This window comes from Salvelinus alpinus, chromosome 7 (genome assembly GCF_045679555.1).
Source record: "Salvelinus alpinus chromosome 7, SLU_Salpinus.1, whole genome shotgun sequence".
Taxonomy (NCBI): domain Eukaryota; kingdom Metazoa; phylum Chordata; class Actinopteri; order Salmoniformes; family Salmonidae; genus Salvelinus; species Salvelinus alpinus.
Window position 1 is genome coordinate 67,434,771 of NC_092092.1, and position 27,518 is coordinate 67,462,288.

At 40.8% G+C, this 27,518-nt stretch overlaps 1 protein-coding gene across 1 annotated transcript; it reads right to left on the bottom strand.

Moving 5' to 3' along the window:
• Window positions 1-16,132: 16,132 nt before the first annotated feature.
• On the bottom strand, window positions 16,133-19,932 carry slitrk2 (SLIT and NTRK-like family, member 2). Its single transcript, XM_071411334.1, has one exon. The coding sequence runs from the start codon at window positions 19,364-19,366 to the stop codon at window positions 16,805-16,807; it is 2,562 nt and encodes an 853-aa protein (XP_071267435.1). The 5' UTR covers window positions 19,367-19,932; the 3' UTR covers window positions 16,133-16,804.
• Between the last annotated feature and the right edge of the window lie 7,586 nt (window positions 19,933-27,518).

Consider the following 27,518-nt stretch of genomic DNA (forward strand, 5'->3'; position numbering starts at 1 on the left):
ATCTGTGGCATTGTGTTGTGTGAAAAAACTGCACATTTTACAGTTGCCTTCGATAGTGCACAGCACAAGGTGCACCTGTGTAATGCTCATGCTGTTTAATCAGCCTCTTGATATATCACACCTGAAAGGTGGATGGATTATCTTGGCAAAAGATAAATGCTCACTAAGAGGAATGTAAACACATTTTTACACAACATTTGAGAGAAATTAGCTTATTGTGTGTATGGAACATTTCTGGGACTTTTTACTTCAGCTCATGAAACATGGAACCAACACTTTACATGTTGCGTTTATATTTTTGTTCAGGATAACAGTGAGGATATAACAGTAGTGTTCACATACTTTTCCCAACCCACAGTGTAGGTTGGAAAAAGTATGTGAACCCCTAGGCTAATGACTTCTCCAAAAGATAATTGGAGTCAGGAATCAGCTAACCTGGAGTCCAATCAATGAGACGGGATTGGAGATGTTGGTTAGAGCTGCCCTGCCCTATAAAAAACACTCACAAAATTTAAATTTGATTTTCACTAGAAACATTTCCTGATGTGAACCATGGCTCGGACAAATAGATCTCAGAAGATCTAATATTAAGATTTGTTGACTTGCATAAAGCTGGAAAGGGTTACAAAAGTGTCTCTAAAAGCCTTGATGTTCATCAGTCCACAGTAAGACAAATTGCCTATAAATGGAGAAAGTTCAGCACTGTTGCTACTCTCCCTAAGAGTGGCCGTCCTGCAAAGGTGACTGCAAGAGCACAGCGCAGAATGCTCATTGAGGTTAAGAAGAATCCTATAGTGTTAGCTAAAGACTTACAGAAATCTCTGGAACATGCTATCATGTCTGTTGACGAGTCCACAATTTGTAAAACATTTAACAAGAATGGTGTTCATGGGAGGACACCACGGAAGAAGCCACTGCTGTCCAAAAAAAACATTGCTGCACGTCTGAAGTTCACAAAAGAGCTCCTGGATGTTCCACAGCGCTACTGGCAAAATATTCTGTGGACAGATTAAACTAAAGTTGAGTTGTTTGGAAGGAACACACACCACTATGTGTGGAGACAAAAAGGGACAGCGCACCAACATTTAAACCTCATCCCAACTGTTAAGTATAGTGGAGGGGGCATCATGGTTTGGGGCTGCTTTGCAGCCTCAGGGCCTGGATACCTTGCTATCATCTACGGGAAAATGAATTCATCAAGCCATTTTGTATGACAATGTAAGGCTATCTTTCCACCAATTGAAGCTCAAGTTGGATGATGCAACAGGACAACGACCCAAAACACAGAAGTAAATCAACAACAGAATGGCTTTAGCAGACGAAAATACGCCTTCTGGAGTAGCCCATTCAGAGTCCTAACCTCAACCCGATTTGAGATGCTGTGGCCTCAATTGAGCAGTTTACACCAGACATCCCAAGAATATTGCTGAACTGAAACCGTTTTGTATAGAGGAATGGTCCAAAATTCCTCCTGACCATTTCGCAGGTCTGATCCGCAACTATAGAAAACGTTTGGTTGAGGTTATTGCTGCCAAAGGAGGGTCAACCAGTTATTAAATCCAAGGGTTCACACATATTTTTTTTAATGACCAATTTATGCAGAAATCTAGGTAATTCCAAAGGGTTCACATACTTTTTCTTTCCACTGCATGTAGGGGATAACCATAGCCTTTTACACTCATACCCATATATGGGTCGAAAATAGCAGATTTGGACACTTAAATTAAACACCAACACTTAAATGGGAATGTAGTAGCTGTACAATAACATGTTATACATGACGTCAGAGCCCTGGCTCGTTGCTTCACAGCGATGTGTGGGTTTTAACTGACATTCTGAACTAGAGCAGCAAGAAGTTGCCCCCATGGTTATTGGGCAACTTTAGCAAATGTTTTGCTGTCTGAGTGAGGGAAATGGTGAAAATTATGAGGACTCAATGTATTTTGAAAGATGAGACATTGAGGATTATAACTTTGATGTCATTCAAGCAGGCCAAACACCCGTGAGGCCAAACGTGCACTTCACATTTACAAATCATGTCATATACAGTACAGTGTCAACATTTATGATCACTATGTTTGATGTAGAGTTACAAGAGGACATGGAGTCATACCCTGGGTTGTTCTGAACAGAATGAGGCTATGTTTGTTTATTGTGAAGAAGAAAGATATTTGCCACGACACACACACCTGAACGCACTCATGATTCCTTTCTATGTGCATCACAATGATCATCTGTTTCTCTGAATTGCCTTGTGAAAGCCTAACACTGTAAGATAATATATTATAACTTAGCTTTCAAATCATGCCCACCTGACGCAGATTGACATTTATAATGGACCGCTTTTGGATTGTGTAAACAACAGTAATTGTGTGATGCGGAGATGCAGGGTTGTGTTCCAATCGAATCCACTAACTGAACAGCTAGGAGACCGGAAAAGGTGCCTTATAGCTGAAGACTCTTCTTTGAGTAATAAAAGTGTGTGTGGCTCCTCAAAACCTTGTATTTTTTTGTTTTATGCTGCAGCTACCCCACATTTTCCAGGAATAGTCTTATCATGTTATCTTATCATGTTATATCACGTATCCAGAGTATTTTCAGATTTTGTTATCAACAAATGGATAACGCACATAAAATCAACAGTGTAATGTTTGAATTCAGATTTGTGTTGGGTGAACTGTTGTGTCCTCACTTTGTTCCAATCATTTTCCCATTATCTCCAAACTGTTCTCTTTCAATTGTTACCATGGTTATGTGTGTATATTTCATATTTCTTCTGTAAGAAACATTTCAATTGAGGCCTATCGATATAGGCCAAGTCCCACCAGTGTAAAGGGTTTAAAAATACCCAACCAACAGTATATGTTTACAACAGATGTCCTCTCACTGTCTTAATCCATTATTATAATTTGAAGTGTCACGAGGAGCGTGCTCTGTAAATCTGCAACATGTTCAGCAGCCTGAAGATAGCCATGGACCAGATGGCTCTTAGTCACACCATAGATCAAGACCTCAAACATTTATCGGCTACTCAACAGCTTCCAGTGACGTGAGCCTACAGACGAGCTAAATGCACTACCGTTCAAAAGTTTGGGGTCACTTAGACATGGCCTTGTTTTCCATGAATACATACATGAAATGAGTTGCAAAATGAATAGGAAATATCGTCAAGACGTTGACAAGGTTATAAATAATGAGTTTTAATTTAAATAATAATTGTGTCCTTCAAACTTTGCTTTCGTCAAAGAATCCTCCATTTGCAGCAATTACAGCCTTGCGATCTAGCTGTCAATTTCTTGAAGTAATCTGAAGAGATTTCACCCCATGCTTCCTGAAGCACCTCCCACAAGTTGGATTGGCTTGATGGGCGCTTCTTACATACCATACGGTCAAGCTGCACCCAACAGCTCAATAGGGTTGAGATCCGGTGACTGTGCTGGCCACTCCATTATAGACAGAATACCAGCTGACTGCTTCTTCCCTAAATAGTTATTGCATAGTTTGGAGCTGTGCTTTGGGTAATTGTCCTGTTGTAGGAGGAAATTGGCTCCAATTAAGCGCAGTCAACAGGGTATGGCATGGGTTTGCAAAATGGAGTGATAGCCTTCCTTCTTCAAGGTAGACCAACACAGACTTGACTGGTCTGGGCCATATCTGATCTTGTGAAGGCTACTGGACATGCAAATGTGTTAGTCATACATAGACAACATCGGCCTGAACTTGTGAAGACCTTTGGACAGGAACATTAGCTAATCAGTTATAGGCACCATTATACCTGCAGTAGGAGTGTGCATGTCTGCGTGTCACGCCACCAATAGAATCTAAGCCCTAATGTCTGAGCCAATCAGAGAATGGAAACTAAGCAAGACACCAAGATTGGAGTGACCAAGGCTAAAAGGAATTAGTCATTTACATAAAGTGGAGTGACTATGTTATGTAAGGGTAAAACTGTATAAAAGCAGAGTACTGAGAATGGAGAGATCAGTTGTTTCATAAACTAACTCAGCTCTTGTTACTTGGTAATAAAAGTATATTTGAACTCACAGGCTCAGGTATTTGAGAAATATTATTGACTGAATATTTCCACAACAAGACCACTGTAACGTTCGTTCTCCTCCTCGTCTGAGGAGGAGCAAGGATCGGACCAATATGCAGCGAGGTATGAAGACATAATGATTTATTTAAAGAAAGACGAACACGAAAAAACTCTTAACAAACTACAAAACAATAAACGACGTAAACAGACCTGAACATGAGAACTTACAGACAACGAAGAAACAAACAAACCAGTCCCGTGTGGCATAAACACTAACACAGGAACAATCACCCACAAACAAACGGTGTGAACAGCCTACCTTAATATGGTTCTCAATCAGAGGAAACGTAAAACGTAAAACTGCCCCTGATTGAGAACCATATCAGGCTAATTAACAATGAACCTAAACATAGAAACACATAACATAGAATGCCCACGCAGCTCACGTCCTGACCATACTAAACAAAGACAAAATAAAGGAAATAAGGTCAGGAACGTGACAACCACCCTCGTTTGGTTTCCATGTGCCATATATGTTTTACAAAATGTTTGAAACTTTCTAATAGTATATTATCCACAGATTGTGAGCTAAAGATGAAAACCTTTCCTACGAGTATTATTATATTATTTATTGACTGACTATGGCTTCCCAAATCGCCCAACACTGCTATTTGTAATGTTAATTTTAAGTGCATGTTATGATTTGTTTTACCATTCCTGAACCTGTGACCAGAAACAAGCTACGTAGGGGCAATACCAGAATAAATTATCTATTGATTCTGTCTCTTCGCAGCAAAATCTACAGAGCTGAGATTCTTGTATGCTCCATATACAGTTGAAGTCAACCACTCCACAAATATCTCCTCCCATTTATTTTGCAACCTGTATGGCGCAGCAGTCAACATTTTTGTCCTCAGATGAATCTGGTTTATTTTTCGATTCATGCATGTTCCTTTCATCCAATTTATATCTTTAATATATGGCAAGCAAACAAGTTCCCTACCTTCTCCCTTTTCCACTTGCCTCCTCCTGGTTTTGGCTTTTTCTTTGCAACTCTGCCTAGAAGGCCAGCATGCCGGAGTCGCCTCTTCACTGTTGACGTTGTTTTGTGGGTACTATTTAATGAAGCTGCCAGTTGAGGACTTGTGAGGTGTCTGTTTCTCAAACTAGACACTCTACTGTACTTGTCCTCTTGCTCAGTTGTGCACCGGGGCCTCCCACTCCTCTTTCTATTCTGGTTAGTGCCAGTTTGCGCTGTTCTGTGAAGGGAGTAGTATACCGCATTGTGTGAGATCTTCAGTTTCTTGGCAATTTCTCGCATGGAATAGCCTTCATTTCTCAGAAGAAGAATAGACTGATGAGTTTCAGAAGAAAGGTCTTTGTTTCTGGCCATTTTGAGCCTGTAATCGAACCCACAAATGCTGATGCTCCAGATACTCAACTAGTCTAAAGAAGGCCAATTTTATTGCTTCTTTAATCAGAACAACAGTTTTCAGCTGTGCTAAGATAATTGCAAAAGGGTTTTATAATGATCAATTAGCCTTTTAAAATTATAAACTATTAGCTAACACAACGTGCCATTGGAACAAAGGAGTGATGGTTGCTGATAATGGGCCTCTGTACGCCTATGTAGTTATTCCATTGAAAAATCTGCCGTTTCCAGCTACAATAGTCATTTACAACATTAACAATGTCTACACTGTATTTCTGATCAATTTATTGCTATTTTAATTGACAAAAAAAATTGCTTTTCTTTCAAAAACAAGGACATTTCTAAGTGACCCCAAACTTTTGAACGGTAGTGTACATATCTACCTCAATTACCTCGTACCCCTGCACATCGACTCGACACTGGTACAACATGTTGCCAAGGTATTCCTTATTTTTCTATTTTTCTATTATTTATTTATATTTTTCTGCCTTGTTGGGAAGTGCCATTAAGTAAGCATTTCACTATTAGTCTACAGCTGTTGTTTACAAAGGATGTGACAAATAACATTTGATTTGTTTTTAATTTTAAGTACAGCCAATCCTGCTTTACAATTACTGGGCAAAGGTAAACACTATGCTGACAAATTTGCTCGTAGTCAAGTCTCAGCTAGTCTCCAAACCCCTATTCTACCCCACTTACAGCACTGTTATCAGCTGAACCTGCACAGGATCTGTCAATTGGAGCATCTTATTCCTGATGACAGTACCTAGGAACTGCATGCAAGACAACTCTAGAATATCAAACCCCCAAATCACAGTTATCTTAAAATTGGATTACAGCCTGACTGACACAAAACTGTGTTTTGTCAAGGATTGCACCTTTTAAGGTTTGTTTTCATCAGGTTTGCACATTAAGAGCTATATCACCACCCAGATACTGATCAATACAGTTTACAAGTGCATACAGGGACAAAGTTCAATAGTTGTTAGCAACTCCTCGAAGTGGAAAGCTAGAAGGGTGTGTTTGATGTGACTTTGTAGTAGTCAACAGAGGCATTACTACCCTCCCTCCACTAGTGGCATGAGTGGGTCTGGTAGACTACAATCTGAAAGAATGTAGAGTTTAGTTTATCCGCAGACATAATGCAAAATGTCCCAGAGTCCCTGTATACCTTTCAGTACAAAGATTCTTTGTTGGCTTAGGAAGCAATATTATTTTGACAAAAGTTCACTGGCTGTACAGCAAGTTTCTAGAGCAGAAGTACAAAGGGCTACATCATGATGGTCTTTCCTAGATTACAGGCTTGAGGCAAAAGACAGGACAGAGTAGGGTTGAACAGGGTTGAATAAGGTTGGTGCAACTTTCTGATTATTTCTGCCTGAGTTGACAGCACACAAACCATCAACACTGAAAGGGATTATTTGCAGACTTTTCAGTCTCTTGTTTTGTTTTCTCTGTTTGCTGCTGATGGAGACTAACTCCTAACTGTCCACCAATGTTCCAAAGCAGGAATCAATGTTCTGTTTTGCTGTTTCCTCTCCACTCTCTAGTTTTAATCAAGGTTCCTAATTAGCAGATAATGTCAAATTAATGAACCCTGGAGAATAGGGCACCATGTAGGCAAACTCCAGTCGGGCTCTGTGTATTTGCATCCAATAGCAATTTCCTAGGCCCCACTTATAGAATTAATGATGTGTGCTGTCATTCTTCAAGGCACAATTTGTTATTCCACCAATGTGACCGACAGCTGGCAGGGTAGCCAATTGGATAGGCGAGTTCCAAGTATTCCATCATAGCCTGCCACTTGGTATTGTAGGACAGTAGAAAAGAATAGTGAGAGATTTGGAAAGCAGGGTTGAATGGACACACAAGTGCAAATGGTAGCTTACAGGTGAAATAGAGTTGGGACAGAATGTTAGTGTTACAGATGTAGGATCTTAATTTGATCACTATTTTGTTGCTGAGAATAATCCTTTGAAGTAGGAAATGCAACCTTAAAGTGTATTTGAGGTTTAAAAAGGTTTAAAAAGGCTTCTAAAGTTTGTAATTTCCACTTAAAATGACAGACTTGATTTGGCCTAATGAAAAATGTATTTAACCCTACAAAAAATGTCCATTAATTAAAATCCACAATTATATTCCACATTAATAATTCACATTACTTTTTCAGCAGGATTATTTCCTGCTGTAGCAAACTGGCTCAAATGAAGGTCCTACATCTGTATGACAGGGGGGTGAGCGTATGACATGATACATTGGTTTGGATACAAGGGTAAAAAAAGCATGCAATTAATCAGTATGAGAATGTAACTAGTAGGGGAGAAAGGGGACTAGGTTTGAGCAGAAGTGGCAGGGACACAGAACCATCTTTCTCTGCATGTGCCCAGAAAGTGCTGATCAGACCTCCACCACTGTGAATAATTTATATGTAGAGTTGTACACGCTGTGCGCACCAGGTCGTGAAAGTCACTTGTGTCATTGTAATTGGTGGCACAATCCATTGCATGGTGATTAGCCCTGCTAAGGAACACAGAGGGAACAAAGAAAGAGGCTTTAGATGTCTCAACGACACCCAGTGGGCTGCAGCCACCTGGAAAATAATGATGGACATTTGGTGATATTTCATCTCATACTGAGTGGTGGGAGGACAGGCCTACTGAGGTATCTCATCACACATTTTCACAGGATCTCTAGCCTACTTCACTAAACACTGGTTTGGTATTACATTTTAAATTGAAGGGCTAGGGCTTCTTGTCCCTGCAGTCAATACGTGAAAATGTACCAATTGGACAGATATTAATTGTACAATTGATGCCTGTGTTGATTTTTGGTTGTTTTGGTTATTGACGTATGAATAAGATGCTCAATTCACATCATCAATGGCACGTTGAGATAAATGGCAGTCTTTTGTTTGTTCTTTAAAGATTTGTCAACAGAGAAGGCTAGATAGCTTGTGAATCTTTGGGCGCTTAATAACTCTATATTCTCGTCAGGGAATCACTCGCCGGTTCAGTTGCTGAATATGATTTTAACAGCATACAAGAGGGGTTTGCAATTTTAACAGAAATTGTGTATCGGGGCTTGTAATTTAGTTCAGTTTGCCATGCTAAAAACAGTTGAGAATAGGAGAGAAAAATCCATTCTGAGCAAGCTATGTACTGTGTTCCCCAATACAATGATTAGAAATCATCTTTAACATAGCCATCTTCTCCCCTCATTCAATATACCAGAGGTGTGACTTTTGGAACTAATTCAAATATCTGTGCAAGTAGCTCCATTTATGCAAGAATGATTTTATCTAAAGGAAACATTCAGAGATGGAAGCATGAAATAAGAGGCTTTTTGAAGCCGATACCAATACATCCGATACAGTGCTCCACTCAAGCTTCAAAGGAAGCATTTGGACATGAGTTTTTTTACCTGACAAATTGCCTGAACCCATACAGGGATGTTTTAGGGCTTTAGATTCTGCTGTACTCACAGATGGATGGGCCTGTGGACTCACTTATCATTCTCAGACTGGGTGGACAAGGAAGGTTGATTGGTGAGCTCCTAGGGCAGTATCTCACTGGCATTCAGTAGGAGAAAAAAAAAGTAGTACAAAAAATAACGAAAAAGTCTGAAAATGTATGTACTCACTACGGCAAGTCGCCCTGGATATTATTGTCTGCTAAATTACTAAAATATCGATGTAGATCTAAACTAAAACTACAAACATTTGTTATTCAATACTTCTTTAACAACCCTCATGGATGTGACCTTTAAATATGGTTTAGATGGTACACATGCTATGCTAAAAGGGAAGCTAATGCAATTTAGACTAAAAGTCTCTGCATAGTGTCTTTAAGAACTGTAATCTACAATGCCACTATATACTAAAACCCTGTAACTCAATACATAGATGTACTGTTATGTTGTCCTTCACTTGAGCAACAGAGTGCATCTTGCCCTCCAGCCATCTAACAATGAAAGGACATTAGCAGCAGACAGATTAACGTTAAGTCAAACAGACAGTCTTGTCTTCGTTTGAGTCACACTACTCAACAGACGGATGGTCGTAGCCTTAGCTGTGGCCGTAGAGAGACCTCCTTTGGGTCCTCCATCTGAGTTGTTGTTGAATAAGGGTTTGATGGGATGCGAAGTGTAATTTGGCGGCGGGTGGTGTAAATGCATCCTCAAGGGCGTCAGTGGTCAGTTGCATTCAACTGACAAACAGTTTGACATGGATGCATCCCCCCCACTAACACAGTCTGAGCTTACCATTGATTGTCAGGATATCTGGACTATCATCCGTGACTATGCTGCTGCCTCCAGAGAACGGCTGGTTATCATTCACAGACTACCATAGGGCCTCCGGTGCTCTTCCCTTCTATAGACAAAGTCAGCAACACAGAAATCTAGAGCACACATTAATATTTGCATGTCAATGTGTAAGCCCTGTGTTATTAGTCATACCATGGATAGAATTAAATAGTACCGTAATATATTCGTTGAGTAGGATTGCAGATTTGAATCTTTATTTCTATTACAATATTTCAATGAAAAGAGAAAACCAATAATCGTTTTTTGTAAGTGTGGAGCCCATCTTGTCAAATGGCTGACAGACGGAGAAAAACCTTTCCTAAGAAACCGTCCACCTATATTATTTTTGATCGTTTTTCCTGCAAGCTTCTCCTTCTTTCTGTCTATATATATTTTTTTTCCTTAATAAAATCCTCAAATATGGCCCATTTACTGATCCTGCTTATACTTCTGCATAGGAGGAATTATTTGAATGCCGGAATCCTTGAAAGAGCACTAGCTGTGTCAAATTGAAATGCGAAAATGCAGTAGCCTCTTTTGAAGAACCAGCTGTAGTTGAAATTATTTATGCACTGCCAAAAATTGGGATTGTGACTTTCCTGCAGGCAATTGCACTTTCTATGGCTTCAAAGGTTTATTTCTTTTTTGTACTTCATCATCACGTTTCCATTCATGTTAGTCGATGTGGATAATGTTTTATTTTAAGCCACTGATGAGGAGCCGCCAGACCTCCCTGTGAGTTCCCAAAGGCACTGCTATCACATACTGTATGTTACAAACACCTGGCGTCAGGGGCTATATTATCAATTCAACACTATATTAGTCATGTTCCAGCAATATGGATTGCTATTAATATACAGTATTGTATAAGACAAGGCAGATTGAGCCATGGATGTGAATACAAAACTATACAAATATATTAATACAAAACATAGTTGGAAATATAGGAATGGTGGAGGTATGTGGTGGAGGTATAGCCTTTCCTATTCATTGTTGCATGATATCCTATATAACATAGTCCATATACAGAGCTGAGAGAGTTATATTGGTCTGACAACCAAGCTGTTGATTTCTATTGCATTCCTGGGGGTAAAAATAAAGACTTTTCCATGCTGCTGGGAGAAAGGCCTCCATGCACTTCCTGGGACATGAGTGCTCCATTGTGTGAGGGTCAAAGGGTAGGACTGCTAACCAGTGGGAGATTTGATCCTAGAGGAGCCACTTGCCATGCCTTGTTACACAAACCAATAAAGTCTTCCCTGGGACATTGGCTTACTGTGTAGCCGCTTCACACTTCAAGTGCCGAATAATGACTGCAGTGATTATATTTTATGGAAGGCATTGAACAGGAAAGACTTATTGATACTGTCTCATGTGGAAAAGTGTTTTAAAACTCAGCGTCATATGGGGCAGAGCGGTGGGAGGGTGGTTCAAGATAGTGGCTTTTATTTAGTTGTTTCTCACTCACACATACGTGGATCAATCTCCACTTGATATAATAATAATAAGAATAATAATATATGCCATTTAGCAGACGCGTTTATCCAAAGTGACTTAGTCATGCATTTTACATATGGGTGGTGCAGAAAATCAAACCCACTACCCTGGCGTGGCAAGCGCCCTGCTCTACCAACTGAGCTACAAAGGACCAAAGTGTCAAACAAAGTAAACATTTCATTAAATAACATACTCATAAATTCACAACATTACCCCTTTACATTACTTCTGAATTGTGTACTACATGTAACCTCATATTTACATTTACATGTTAGTCATTTAGCAGACGTACTTATCCAGAGCGACTTAATTAGGGTAAAGTGCCTTGCTCAAGGGCACATTGACAGATTTTTTCACCTAGTTGGCTGGGGGTTCAAACCAGCGACCTTTCATATGACGGAATCGCACAGAAGTGAATGCTAGCTAGCCTATGTGCCATATATTGTAAGTGTATATTTGGCCCTTCTCATGTATCACTTACACTGCCTTTTCTCACTGCCATTGGATGGAGTTTGAATTCAATTTCTCTTACTCTCTTTTTCTAATAAGATCAATGTGCTGTGCTCCGATGGAAGTGGACACAAGGTCAGATGTGGCTTGAGTTAACCTTTGGAGAAGTCTGCAGTCTGTCACTATTCCTTTACCACACGGCCATACGCAAAGATGGGGCAAGCGTCTCATTGATCTTAGTCATGGCTGTGAGTCCAACAGCCTTCACCATTTACTTAGTGCGTTTAACAGAGAGGTTGTGGCTGTGTGTTTTAAACCATCGCCACTTCAGTGTTCATAGATCACACAATTGTTTTGCAAGGCAGAAGACTGTACATTGTGCAGAGACTACAAGGTTGTTTATCCTGCGACAGCTGTTCAAGGAGTTCTGTCAACATCTAACACGGCCAATCATTAATGCCTAAATGATTACGCAGAGAGAGAGAGAGAGAGAGAGAGAGAGAGAGAGAGAGAGAGAGAGAGAGAGAGAGAGAGAGAGAGAGAGAGAGAGAGAGAGAGAGAGAGAGAGAGAGAGAGAGAGAGAGAGAGAGAGAGAGAGAGAGAGAGAGAGAGAGAGAGAGAGAGAGAGAGAGAGAGAGAGAGAGAGAGAGAGAGAGAGAGAGAGAGAGATCTCAACAAAGACTATCCACAACCCAGTCGGCAGGAAACATTGACTCTAGTGACTGGACGCTTGAAATTACTAAAATGAAGCTCTGAATGTAATGTGACCATGGCTCATATTTCAGGCTGAAGATTTCAATTTCAGTTTTTATTTTAGCTATTTTCACAATTATGTGGTGAATTTTCTAAACTCTTAGTACAAAACTCCAATCTGGTAACACTTGTAACGGAGCCAGTCTTACATTTTAAACCTTTCAGTGTGCATTCATTTTGTTTGTAGACATCTTTCACCACATTAATCCAAAAAAGAAGTTTACTGTGAAATATAATATAATATTTAATCAACAAAACACATTATAATACCTTCTCAATTCCGTTCCTTTAACAACCAGTTAATCCAATAGCAAAACAAGGTAAAATACAAAATTGCACTTTGAATGTAGTATGCTACAGAACTTTAAATTACAGTACTGTTTTCACATTAGGCAATAACTATCCTCATTGTTCATTTTTTGCCTTTATTTAACTAGGCAAGTGAGGTAAGAACAAATTCTTATTTTCAATGATGGCCTAGGAACAGTGGGTTAACTGCCTTGTTCAGGGGCAGAACTACAGACTCGGGGATTCGATCTTGCAACCTTTCGTTTACTAGTCCAACGCTCTAACCACTAGGCAACCTGCCACCCCATGCACCTAGGGAAAAACCTTTTGGCATGGCGAATCCAAGCCTGACATAGGTCTGGATTGAAATCATTGCATGCCTCATCCATGTACTGAAGGAGGGTGATACACTCATGAGGATGGCCATCATACACCTTCCACCTGCATTGTAGTCACATATTGTATTTTACAGCACTGTTCTCCTGTATTGTAGTGGAACTGTAGCTCAGTTCATTAGAGTGTGGCACTAGCAACAACAGAGTTGTGGGTTTGATTCCCACTGGGTTCACTTTGGATAAAAGTATCTGCTACATAAATGTAATATATTACAGTACTGTATTGGTCAATAAAATATAAGTAAAGCAGTGTGAATTATTTGCATGTTGCTATTGTGTTGCTATTGAATTTCTGCACTACAGGAGCTAGAATCACAAGCACTTCACTGAACCTGCTGTGACATCTGCTAATCTGTGATCGCTACCAATAAACTCTGATTTGATTTGTTACATAGAGTACATCTCCCTGATCTTGTCGATATCAGATATATATTTTTATTACTGTACAGTAAAATCATAATAGTCATCATTATAGAAGTACATATTATACTTTTCACGTTTCTACTTTACAGACGTACATTTTCATTATGTAGTTCTCATAATCTGTAGTAGGCCAGGCAGTAGTACATGTATAATCTATAGGTTTACCAAATGTTTTAGTGATCATCCATTAAGAGCAGTCGGATTAAGTAATAGTAAAACGTATTTTATCAAAGTAAAGTGAGCATTACATTGTGAAAGGCAGTTACTTTATATGAACATGTATTGCAATATGAACATGTATTTCTAGATGAAACACATTAGGATGAAAAAGTCATTATGTTTTGTGTGTTGTAATTAGTTAATTGAAAATGTGCGTAGAGTTTTGAAACAACTGTCTTATGGATGATCTGTTTGGAGTTTTATACTAAGAGTTGTGAAAACGTACCACATACTTGTGAAAATTTCACCAAAGCAATACAAAAAAAAATGCAACTGTACTTTAAGTTGTGTACTTGATCACTTTGATTTAATGAATGCAAAAAACAATCCTGCAGCAGCATTACCATATGCAGTAGGAGCCTAGCATTTTTCTGAACATTTCTTAGAGAAACTATGAAATTCATAACCAACAGTTAATGTGGAACAATGCATCTATAGTGATCCAAAAATGGTATTTTACACATTACGGACCCTGACCTTTCAAATGTCACAATCCGGCATCACTTCCTTACTATGAGAGTGAATTGGTTGTGACTCCGGCCAATTCCGGGGACCCTGGGAAAGAGGAATATCGACCTTCCATTCTTCCCACTAGTCTCTTGGTCTCCACCATGTCAAAGAGATTCAGTATCATACACAACAAGCATAGGCCACTCTCTTTGGGCCTCATCACAAATCAAAGAGGGTAACAAACCAGTCCAACCTTTGAATAAACATGAACTTGCCCAAGAGCATTTCTGAAGAGGTCCATGATCGCCTCAGGAGAGGCCCCAAGCAGTCTCCATTGATTCACACTAGTTCACATCTTAGCAAAACAAGGTCAAAGTTTACATCCCCCATGTAGAACCTTAGTCTACAACAGGAACCATATTGTTGGAATTAAATGAAAGAGGGTTCATTTAAAGTGAATCAATTACAATATGCTGATCAAATAAGATAGATCTCAATTGCTTCCTTTACTATGGATTTTTCCATGGATGGAAATCGTTTGTGACAAAACTACCCCAGTGAAGCTCTAGAGAGCAGGCTGTGTCCCAAAAACATCCAACAGTCATTCAAGCACACACAATCACATACTTCAAAGTCATCCTCAAATTGTTAAGCACACCACGTTTGTCAATGTATAATATTGTATCTTATCTTCTGGTGTCAACTGACCGGAGTGATTGATAACTTCTATTGTAAAGCTATTGCATGCCATCGACATCTGTGTGTGGTGGGGAGGGAGGAGCCTCATTGGTGTGCAAGACATGTCCAACCCCTCATTCTCCACAGCAGCAGTAAACAGCAACACAGAGACCCATTGTGCCATGCAGGAAAGAAAATCACTCTGTTTCAGAAAGAATGAACAGCACTTTCACTCAGTCTCACTCACACCAACTCAAATGGCCTCTGCTACCCACAAGCACAAGCTCACTTACCCACAAGCATAATAGCAGGATTGTAAGACTCACATAAGCATTAAATTAATGGTTCAATTAAATCACAAGTAGGCCAGTTATTGCTAATTTAAGTTCCCAATTTGATTTAGTTCTCAGTTTAATTAATTAATATGATTAAGAACAACAACAACAAAAACATGATGCACTCATAACAAAGTCAATGTGAAATCGAACAAAGCAAGTGAAAAGTCTTACTGTAGTAGAATCCATAGAAAATGCATCATTAGTAGCAAGCAGAAAACATTCAGCACCATGGACAGCGACACCATAGCTACGTGAAGAAACGGGCAAAATAAAAAACTGGAGAAGGTACTGTATTTATGCCCACAGCAGACTTCAAAGCAAATGTCACCTGAAGGTCAAAACATAAACTGGTCCATTTAAACCCACTAGAAACAAACTATTTTTGGTATAAGGAGCGTTGAGAACTAATCATCATGTTGTGCGTTTCAGGTAGGCTACAGGAGAGCAGGTGTTGTGGAGCTGTAGTTTTTATCATCCGTAAATCGTAACGTACTGGTAAATAATCTATACTTTTAGAGGACACTGCTGCTCTCTACCTTTTGAGAAAAATATTATAGGTATGAAATGAATGGTAGTCCTGTGGTATTACAGTGAGGGACCTAAAGCAACGCTGGTCGATAAATTGCATGCACAAGCGTCATTCAGCTAAAGTGCTCAGCAAATTCCTCGTCAATACACGGTGGTCTATAGATCAAAGAGAGTGCTGTTACCGCCCCTAAACCACCCACCCCCTCCTCATCACATGGAAGCACGCACGCACGCACGCGCACACACACACACACACACACACACACACACACACACAGAGAGAGGGAGAGAGAGAGAGAGAGAGACGTAAAATCTTAATGCTTAATTCAGACTTGACAAAGTGCATCAGTGAAAATTTTATTGCGCTTATGGCGCATTGTATTGATCATCTATATCATACAATATTATGCAATTCTCTAAATTGTACATCTTGAAAGACACTTAGATATTCAAAACATATTCTCTACCATAAATATCATACACTCTTCAGTTATGTTTAATGTAATGGACAAAAAATTATATTTTACATAAAGATTCTTAAAATACAGCACTTATAAAATGTCAATTTGCAGAAAGCAACGATAAAATACTTGGAGTGCAAAGGCACTTCTGGAATAAATGGATTGCCAAGTGGACGGAACCAGTACATGTGTTTCACACTCACCATCAATAGGCTATTATGTACAGGAAAGTCATTTCATAATTATTCACTTCTGTTCTTCTATTAAAATGATATCGCTTCCCACAGACGAAATAAAATATAGAATATGAAATGCACAAAGCAGTATTTTACATAGTTCTTGCGGTACCTGCTACAGACATTATTTCAAGTAGAAGAAATAATTTAAACCTCCAGTAAAATAGTATAACTGCATATACGTTTACTCAATACAGCTGGAAAATAATGGAGAGCAAACGCTTAGGTTGCTTTGATTGAGTTGGACTCGTCAATTTGTGGAGTACATAGATACATATCGATGTAATCATTACTGATGATAGTAAGTAGGGCCATATCTTACAACTGACTCATTGCAGTTTGTTTTTCCAGAACTTCGAGGTAGTCTGGTTCTGTTTTTAGCTTCCCAGGCAGCACAGGGTGTTCATCTTTTGATTGATTGGCATAATACTTTCGTGGAGTCCCATAGAGAACCGTTTTATTCAACCTGTCCTGGTTGTGTCGCCTTGTGGTTTCATATTGAGGAATGAATTGTCTTTTCGGTAAAGTGCAAAAATTATAATTCAGAGCCCCAGCAGTCGGAAGCTCCTTAACCCTCTCTGCAATGTTTTGATAAAGCAGCTCCGGCTCTCGATTGCCGCAAGATTGTTTCCCAATGAACTCCACTGTGCTTATGGTATATGGACTTGGGGGCAACTCCGACTTTTTAGTGTCCATGGTGCTGAAGCTTAGTTCCTTTAGATTCCTATAGTAGGCCACCTGCTCGCTATCTTTCTGCATGTAGATGGGGTTCTGACACATCTGACCAACGGGGGGAGGGATGTAGTTATACACATGCGTCTCTGTTTTATCTGCAGTGGGCTCTGTGTTATAAGAACCATACTGTACCTGGAAGGAGTTTAAATCTACATTATTGGCACTGGCGGGAACGCTATCAGCACCTTTGCGTCGTTTCAGCACAAATACGAACAAACCAGCCCCGAAGCAGACCGACAGAATGAAAACCACGAGCAGTCCCAGTATGAGAACCGACAGGGGAACCTCCGCGTGCATCTCGGGCACCTGCTCGTCTGTGGGCGTGATGGCAGAGGGAGGAGTGGAGTCAGTGCTGGGTCTGACGGTGGGGGCCTTGGTTATTGTGATCTCGTTAGGCTCGGGACAAATTGCATCGTTACGCAGAGACCTGAGGAGCCGCCCTGCGTGTTTGGAGGGCGAATCACACGTGATTTCATTTACCACAACGCTGGTGCTGGATAGCTCCATCCAGTTTTTAAGCGCAACGATGTCGCAGGTGCAATCCCATGGGTTCTCCTGCAGGTCGATCTGAATGAATGCGGAGAGCTGGTCGAGCACACCGCGCACCGGCAGGTGGGAGAAGTGATTGTTCCTCAGGTTTAGTCTTGTCAGCATAGTCCCTCCAAAAACATTGTCGGGAAGGGATCTTAGTAGATTGTTGTTTAGGAACAGCAGCTGCAGATTATGTAAGGAGTTAAACGTCTGTGGTAAAATGTCCTTGATAACATTATACTCCAGGTATAAGTATTGAAGGCTCTGCAGCCCTGCGAATAATGATTGGGATAGAATTTCAATGTAATTGCCATTGAGGTAAAGTCTCCGTAGATTAGCTAGGTTTTCAAAGGCCCCATTCTGAATGACAGCTATTCTATTATTTCCTAAGTGGAGGAGCTCTAGTGAGCTGTATTCGGTTAGGTCTGTTCTGTATATGGTCTGCAAGTAATTGCCTGTTAAATGCAATTTCTTTGGATAGGACGGTTTAGGGGTAAGCTCTGTTATATTATGCAATTTCCTCTCCTGGCAGTTGATATTTAATCCACTGTCTGGGTTCTGAGAGGTGCATACGCAAATGCTAGGGCAGGTCATGGGAACAGGGGACCTAGTCTGATAAACCATTATAGGCCCGAACACTTGTTTGTCCTTACTAGACGTTACCCTTTGTGTGGGGCGATTTCTCATTTTAGGGGGACGGGAGGCCCTTGGGGTTTTTGTTGGAGTGACACCGGGGTGTAGGGTGGGAGAAAGGCCGTGGTATTGGGAATCAGAGGGAGGCTGCATTGCGCGGTGATTAGAATCACCAGCATTTCGTCGGGGGCATAGATCTTGCTTTATCAATTGCGTAATGTCCTTGCCATGCAGTCTGAATGGGGTCTCGCACACGATGTCCCCTACAAAGACTGATATGGTGTCCAGCCAGGCTTTTAAGGGGATCAGATCACAGGTGCAGTTCCACGGGTTCTCCTCCAGTTGGATCTCCATTATGCCGCCTATATGCTCCAGCACGCCAGCAAAAGGCAGCATCTTAAGCCGGTTCCCCCTTAGATCCAAATGCGTTAACATAACGAAACGAAATACATTGTTGGGAAGAGAGAGCAGGAGGTTGTCATTGAGAATCAATACTTTGAGTTTATTCAATTTGCCGAATGCACCTGCTTCAATGGCGCTAATGTAATTATAATCTGTCTGTAAATACTCCAAACTCTCTAAACCAGCAAATGTGTCCTCCTTGATTATCTCCAAGTTATTGTTATTGAGATGAAGTCGTTTTAAAAATCTCAGTCCAGTAAAAGCTCCAGTCTTTATCTCCTGTAACCCGTTGTTCCCCAGATGAAGTGATGTCACATTACCATAACTGACAAACTCGTTTGGATTCAGCCTCGAAAGAAAGTTTCCATTGAGAAAGAGTTGACAGATTTTGTTCGGTGGGGGTTGAAATAGACTAACCGTTGTAAATCCTTTGTTTTCACAGTTGATGCTCAATATATTCTCCTTTTCCTCACATGAGCAGCGGTTCTTACAAATGTCTTTCGAAGTTTTGCGACTCTCAGTTTTCGATGAGAAACTGGTCACAGTTAAAACGCTGAGCAACAAAACGCTGTTCAGCATTTTTACAACAATGTTGCTGAATTATCCAGCATCAACGTTGTATGAGTCTTGGAGTTGGCAATTTCAGTGCAGACATGCAAACCCAAATTAACACAGTATTAGTGTTAAAATGGCACCAGGGCGCACGGACGCGCAGGACTCGCCATTGATCTTCTTACAATCCAAAAGGCAAATTAAATCATGAATCAGTCATCGGACACGTTCTGAGCCAGGCTTGAATGGGTACATTGTTTGTTTGTCAGGAGACTAGCTTCGCAATATACTGCAATCCCCGGTATTACGCACGACCAAACAGGCAGCAGTTTCAAGCATTTCGGTAGCAGCACAATCAGAAACGGCGAGATACTCACTGAGCGACAGAGATAGTACAGTCTCTTCTCGACTTGATCCTACGAAATTCCATTCTTCATTAAATGCAATTTAGTTTTTGACAAAAATACAATATAGGTAGCATATCACTTCGAGTTTTCCTTTACTTTCTCGATGGAAACAGCGAGAGAACCAACTCTGAGATATAGACCGGATGCTGAGGAATAACATGCAGAAGCATCCTCCGCTTGCGCATAGGCACCTACTGAGAGGTCTATGCCGAATTTCTTCCCTACGTCCTCCCACATTCAAGGCATGGGAGTCCTACGTCACTAGCATCGACAACATGTTATACTTGCTAAAAAACAGTTTAGCATTCTTCTCAATAGTAAATGTAAAAAATAACATTATTGTTAGACTAACACTACCGGTACCTCGCCTAGGCCTACCAATGAACATAACAGTAGTAGGATAGGTTATAATAAACACATATGCTAAGGTTATAATAAGAAACGCATTGCCACGGGGTAATAAAAACATTAAATTGGAATACTTCACATGCTATTGTAGAGTACAATATTAACGATGTTAATGGTTTCTTCAGAAAATGTGCCTACTACAATCGAATGCTATTTTACTTTCCCATACAAAATGCACGAGCACATGTATAGAATCTTCAATAAAATATTAAGTTGTATTGAAACATTTAATGCAACTGAAGAAAAAAAAACATTAGTTATTTTAAGTGGATGATTACGTTTTTTGCTCAACCCACCACTAGGAGGTGGAAAAAACACCTATATATATATATATAGGCAGTCGACTTGGATACAGATTGATCCACAAAAGTAAAAGCATTAGCATACACAATGTATAAATTCAACCTTACGTTCTGCGCATGTTACTGGGTATGAATGAGCACCACGCCACCTCCCAATAGGACCAGGAAGTGCATGTCGGACACACTGGGAACAGTGTTTGAATGAGCTGACGATGAACATTTCTACCCGGAAAGAAATGTGACTACAGTAGGCCTGCTTACAGTGGTAGCCTACACATTTCAATGCAACATATAATTTGTCTGTTCACCTGTTTAATTCTACTGTATGTTATCAACTGGTTTCGGTTTGCATAGAGCATAAACTTAAAATAGCCTATCTGATTGGCTCAAGTAAATTAGAGATGCACATGGTAATTTGTTGTATATGTGGGACCCATAGTAATATTAGGCATAAGAAATATACCCCCCCATTTTTCATATTATATTTTTGAGGTAATATCTTTAGACATGACGCTCATTCAGATGGTATGTAAAGCTAGTATTTTAGGATATGAGATAGCTATTGTGGTTATTACTGAGTAATACTCAATGTCAGGCAATGTTAGGCAAACTAAGACACCTCAGAGCTCTTAGATATTTGAACATCAGTAGAAGGAGACGTAGTGATGATACAGGCAGCATGGCTGATGGCCCTGTCTTTATTTTTTTATTTAACCAGGCAAGTCAGTTAAGAACAAATTCTTAGTTACAATGACGGGCTACCCTGGCCAAACCCTAACCTGGATGACGCTGGGCCAAGGGACTCCTAATAACAGCTGGTTTTGATACAGTCTGGAATCGAAACAAGTTCTGTAGTGACGCCTCTAGCACTGAGATGTAGTGTCTTAGGAGCCACTGTCTCTGCGCCACTCGGGAGCCACTGTCTTGTGATTTCGGGAAAAGGAACGTAAACGTTCTAAACTTCTACACGCTTGAATGTTGTCATCATTATTCAAGTGTGCAACACAATTGGTGAGCTAGGCAGGAGAAATGTTGTGCCACGGATTGGATGACACAGCTAAAAATAGAACCGGACCATCATTGACAGTGGTCACGCTATCTCCGCGAGAAGAGAGGCAGCGCGCATGCAGAGTATGGAGATGGAACAGTGCCAGGATAGCTAAAAGATGTGTGGTTATGTTAAAGTCCCAGCTGAGAATTAGAGGAGGTGGCAAACATGTATCCACCTAATTGTGGAATTAATGGATGAAGTTATTGAAAAAGAAGGTGATGTAGCCAAGCTGTATCTGAATGACCTGTTCAAGTTAGCAGACCAGCTAAAGCAAAGTGATGGAACTGAACCAAAAGAGTATTGTAGGAGCCAAGAAGGATTTGAGAGTGTACAAAAATAATACTCAGATCTCCAGTTGAGTTTTCATGCTGCTACCCAAGCCTTAGCCGAGAAAATCACGAGGTTGAATGAGAAAGTGGGAAACAACGGACCCAGCCCAGGGCCAGTTACACAAAGTGTGCTATATCCACAGCCAAACAGGTTATTTGAAGTGACAATACACAGAAACAAACAAACTCTCATACACAAGTCAAATGCATCCGATTGACATGGGACTGAACAAGGGACACAGTGAAGCTGAAGTCATTGAAGCTGTAGTACAGGCTTTCAGTCCAGGCCTGAACATATGTGAAATGCTTGAAATAAACTCAAAACAACTCAAAACAATCTTAAAGGTGTGTTTCAAGGAGGACAGTTCCATTGACCTGTACCGCAGGCTATTAAACATAACCCAAGACAGTCGTGAGTCCCCACATAACTTTCTTTTCAGTGCAATTGAGGTAAAAGAGAGGTTGTTATTTGCTGCCAGAGAGTAGGGTCAGACGGGTAGTACAGTCCAGAGGTCATGCAGAAGAAGTTATTGAGGTCAGTTAGTACAGGGCTGTTGAGTGATCACATTACGTTTCAACTGAAACATTATCTCGATGATCAAAGAGTGACAGACAAAATGCTAATTGTCAAGATGAATGAAGCAGCTAGCTTTGAGTGTGAAAGACAAAGCAAACTAAGAAAGAATACAAGTAGTAGTAAAGTAACCAAAATTTACGAAATACAGACTGGGGTGCAGATCCAGCAGCAAAGCCCCAGTGGCGCAGACGCAATGTTAGAGGTCCAAGATCATTCTTCTCAAGTTGTAAAGAACACCAAGAGTCGTAAAGCCCCAGCAGCAGCTAGTCAAAGGGACGCTGAGCTTTTTGATGTGGTGAAGCAACTGAAGGAGGAAGTGAAGGAAATGCGTAAACGTATGCACAACCCCCCCCCAGTGACTGCACATTAGTCTAGATGGAATGGAAAGAGAGGATGCAGTGTCTGTCAAGAAAATGATACAGGTGATCACTGCTTTATGTGTGGACAATCAGGGGACTTCTCAAAGGGCTGTAGAGCACAAAGGAAGCCAGTGGGAAAAACTGATCAGGTGAATGTAGCAGGCCACGCTGTCTCAGAGCCAAGATGAACAATGACACAATGTATATGAGCTTACAGTATGTGAGAGATATGTGAGAGATATGTGAAAGATTGAAGTGGGCGATATGTGACCGATTGAAGTGAGCGATGTGTGAGTGATTGAAGTGGGTGATATGTGAAAGATTGAAGTGGGCGATATGCAGTGGTGTAAAGTACTTAAGTAAAACACTTTAAAGTACTACTTAAGTAGTTGTTCAGGGTTACTTTACTTTACTATTTATATTTTTAACAACTTTTACTTCACTACATTCGTAAGGAAATTCTGTTATTTTTACTTCATACATTTTCCCTGACACCCAAAAGTACTCGTTACATTTTGAATACTTAGCAGGAAAGGAAAATGGTCCAATTCACACATTTATCAAGATAACAACTTCTGGTCATCCTAATGCATGTGATCTGGTGGACTCACTAAACACACATGCTTCGTTTGTAAATTATGTCTAAATGTTGAAGTTTGCCACTGGCTATCCGTACATTAAGATAACAAGAAAATTGTACCGTCTTGGTTTGGTTAATATAGGGAATTTGAAATTATTTATACTTTTAATACTTAAGTATATTTTAGCAATTAGCAATTACATTTACTTTTGATACTTAACTGTATTTAAAACTTTTTCCACCACTGGTGATATGTGAGAGATTGAAGTGGGTGATATGTGAGAGATTGAAGTGGGCGATATGTGAGAGATTGAAGTGGGCGATATGTGAGAGATTGAAGTGGGCCATATGTGAGAAATTGAAGTGGGCGATATGTGAGAGATTGAAGTGGGCGATAAGTGAGAGATTGAAGTGGGCGATATGTGAGTGATTCCGAGATGACTTATACTACACCCCTTCATTCATAGTCTACACAGATAACAATCTGCTAACCTATCTATTGACAACAGCCAAGCTGAATACGACGACACACCGATGGGTGGCCGAGTTAGCCGATTTTAAGTTCTCCATCAAGTATCGGCCTGGTGTCACACCCTGACCTTAGAGAGCCTTTTTATTTCTCTATTTGGTTAGGTCGGGGTGTGATTAGGGTGGGCATTCTAGTTTTTCTATTTCTTTGTTGGCCGGGTAAGGTTCCCAATCAGAGGCAGCTGTCTATCGTTGTCTCTGATTGGGGATCATACTTAGGCAGCCTTTTTTCCCACCTTTAGTTTGTGGGATCTTGTTTTTGTACTGTTGCTTTCCAGCACTACAGAACTGTACGTTTCGTTTTGTATATATATATTTTTTGGTGTCATCAATAAAAGAAAGTTGTACGTCTACCACGCTGCACCTTGGTCCGATCCTTCCATCAACGAGCGTAACAGAAGATCCCCCCCACAAACAGACCAAGCAGCGTGGCCAGGAGGAGCAGACATCCTGGACATGGGAGGATATCTTGGATGGTAAGGGATCCTGGACGTGGGAGGAGATCCTGGTCGGAAGGGATCGCCTTCCATGGGAGTAGATGGAGGCAGCGGGGGAGGAACAACGACGACACCGGGGTTCGCGACCACGAAGGAAGCCCGAGAGGCAGCCCCCACATTTTTTGGGGGGGGGGGGGGGGCACACAGGGTGGTTGGCGGAGCCAGGTTTCAGACCAGAGCCAACTCGCCGCAATCGCTTTAAGGAGCGTGTGACCATTCAGGCACCATGTTATGCGGTGAAACGCACTGTGTCTCCAGTGCGCATTCACAGCCCGGTGCGCTCGGTGCCAGCTCCCCGCACTTGCAGTGCAAAAATTAGCATCCAGCCAGGACAGGTTGTGCCTGCTCAGCGCTCCTGGTCTTGTATTTGTTGTTTTTTCGGTGTCATCAATAAAAGAAAGATGTACGCCTACCACGCTGCATCTTGGTCCGATTCTTCCATCAACGAGCGTAACACCTGGGAAATCAAATGGAGACGCCGATGGGTTGTTATGGATACCGCTGGACATGGAGCAGTACATGCACACATGCTCACAGGAAGTGGAGCCTGAGGAGATAACGACAGCTATAATTGCCGTCCCAAGAGCATGTTTGCTGGTTCGAATCCCAGAGCCGATTAGGTGAAAAATCTCTCTGTGCCCTTGAGCAAGGCACTTAACTCTAATTGCTCATGTAAGTCGCTCTGGATAAGTGTCTGCTAAATTACTAAAATGTCAAATGTAATGTAAAATAGTCAGTCACAGAGACACGTCATTTACAGACTGTAGCTACGTGAAACAGTCTTTAGTTCATATAGTTACTGGAAATAGTTCCTGAGTTAACTTTAAAGTTGATACTAAGTCATTGACTGAGTAAAGTACCAGACACAGAACATGGCACGTTTGTCAAGTAATGGGTTATGGTTAAGGGAAGGGTACATACCTAACAGTTAAGACACATTTCCCTCGTATAGGGCAAAGGTAGCTATCACAGTGCATGATGATATCAGCTAGCAACACATTTCATTAAATGAAGATACACGTTATGTGATGGACGGACAACGAGCCGAGGAGCATCCAGAGGAAATACAGAATGTAAGGACTACGTTTATTTTGGAGGGGAGAGTGTGGGACCCATAGTGCTTTTAGGTATAAGAAATAAACACCCCCCTTTTTCATGTTATCATTTTTAGGTTAATATCTTTAGATATGAGGCTCATTCACATGGTACTGTAAAGCAGACTAGTATTTTAAGATATGAGATGGTTATTGTGGTTACTGAGTAATGCTCAATGTCAGGCACTGTTACACCAGCTAAGAGATCTCACAGGCAGACACCCACCTGATTTAAGCCCCACCTGTAAAAAAAGAAGTGGACTGTTTTACATGTAATTCTGATATTAGTTAGTATCACACATTAGTTTATCAAATAATGTAAACCAAAAATAGAGATTTAGTAAAGCAGCATACAAACTTGGTCTCTTTCTTTGTCAGGCAGCTCCATGCAGCTGTTTCAGCCTAGCTCAGTGCTCTCTGTGGTGGAGGGCTAGCCGGCGAAGACGTTGTTCATCTTCTCTGGTTGTGCCCTGATTGGCTCTGGGTTCAGTCACTCATGGGAATTCTACATCACCACCGATGGGAACTCTACATCAACACAGAATCTATGGGAGAGCTAGGCAGTTCAAGCCCATTGGGTGCTACCATAGATCTACAGTAGAAGTGCCCGTCCAAGAAGGCTCAAGGTCAATGGCCACAGACAAAATGACGTCAAATGACGTTATCTCCAGTAGCTTTGACTGGACTGATCATGTCAACATCACACTTTCAAAATCTGAGCTAGCAAGATAGCTAGCTAGATAAACAGTCAACATCATGAATCATGTCAACAATTTACTGGCAAATCCTTTTCCATCCTTGTCATATGAAGAGAAATGAGAGATAAAATGTCTCGGTAGTCATTGGCAATTGGACATAAACATGACACAAAAAGTCAGAAGTTGCAAATTCAACAATGAGTGGTTTGGAAGGAGGCAGTGGCTAACTGCAAGTGTCGCAAAGCAATCACCATGTTGCTTCCCCTACCTGCTATTCGGTGGAGAGGGTGTGTGGTCCAAGTCTGTTTAAGGAATTAAAACATGAGAATTGTGAATCAAATATATTAAATGCTGTTAAACTGGGATTACTGGGGAAATCATACATTGTGGCTTAGCTAGACAACACATATAGACGAGCCATCGACCTTCACAACCAACATACGGAGGAGAATAGGTACGTGCTTGCAAGAACTTTAGCATGCATTAAATTGTGTGGCAATTGTCAGACAGCGCTGCGGGGCCATGCCGAGTCGGTCAACTCCTGCCCAGGCATTTTCAGATTATTTTTGTGATCATGTGTGAAGGAGATTACAGGCTACATTATGACGACCACCACCATTTTAAAGCACGATCCAAAGTGAACACCCTTAAAAGGATAAAGACCTTCACTTGCAATTACATCAGCCATAAAGGTTGAGTGCATTGACCTTGCTGTCAATCCAGCATGACTTCAAGTTCATCCACTGAATGCCAGACTTTGATGGCAAAGTAATTGAGAAGTTTGACGACAAGAAGGACTCCTGCGCCACCTTCCTATTCAAGTGAGCATGGCACAACAACGGTGAGTCCAAAAATGTGTCTTGTATGCTGATGCAACAGTGATGTATTATGCCAAGGAGATATGTATACTGTAGCTAAGAAAGAAAGTGTAAACTGTTAGTAGCCCATGTGTCTCACCCTAATAATTTGGTCTCTCTTCCATCAGAACTTAGCCTACTATTCTGAATTGGTGGTACATGTGTAAACCATACCCTATTTTAGAGAAATGTCATCATCAAATATTGAAAGAGCTTTTAAATTATTTTTCTTTTAACGAGGCAAGTCAGTTAAGAACACATTTTTATTTACAATGACGGCCGAGCGGGGAACAGTGGGTTAACTGCAACATATTTTTTCCTTGTCAGCTCGGGGATTCAGGAATTCGATCCAGCAAGCTTTCGGTTACTGGCCCAATGCTCTAACCACTTGGCTACCTGCCACCCCTTTCATTGACTGCTTATTTTCCCTTGTTATTTATCCTATTATTCTGACTTGGTGTAAAGGGAGAATACTGTAAGAGCGGCCATTGT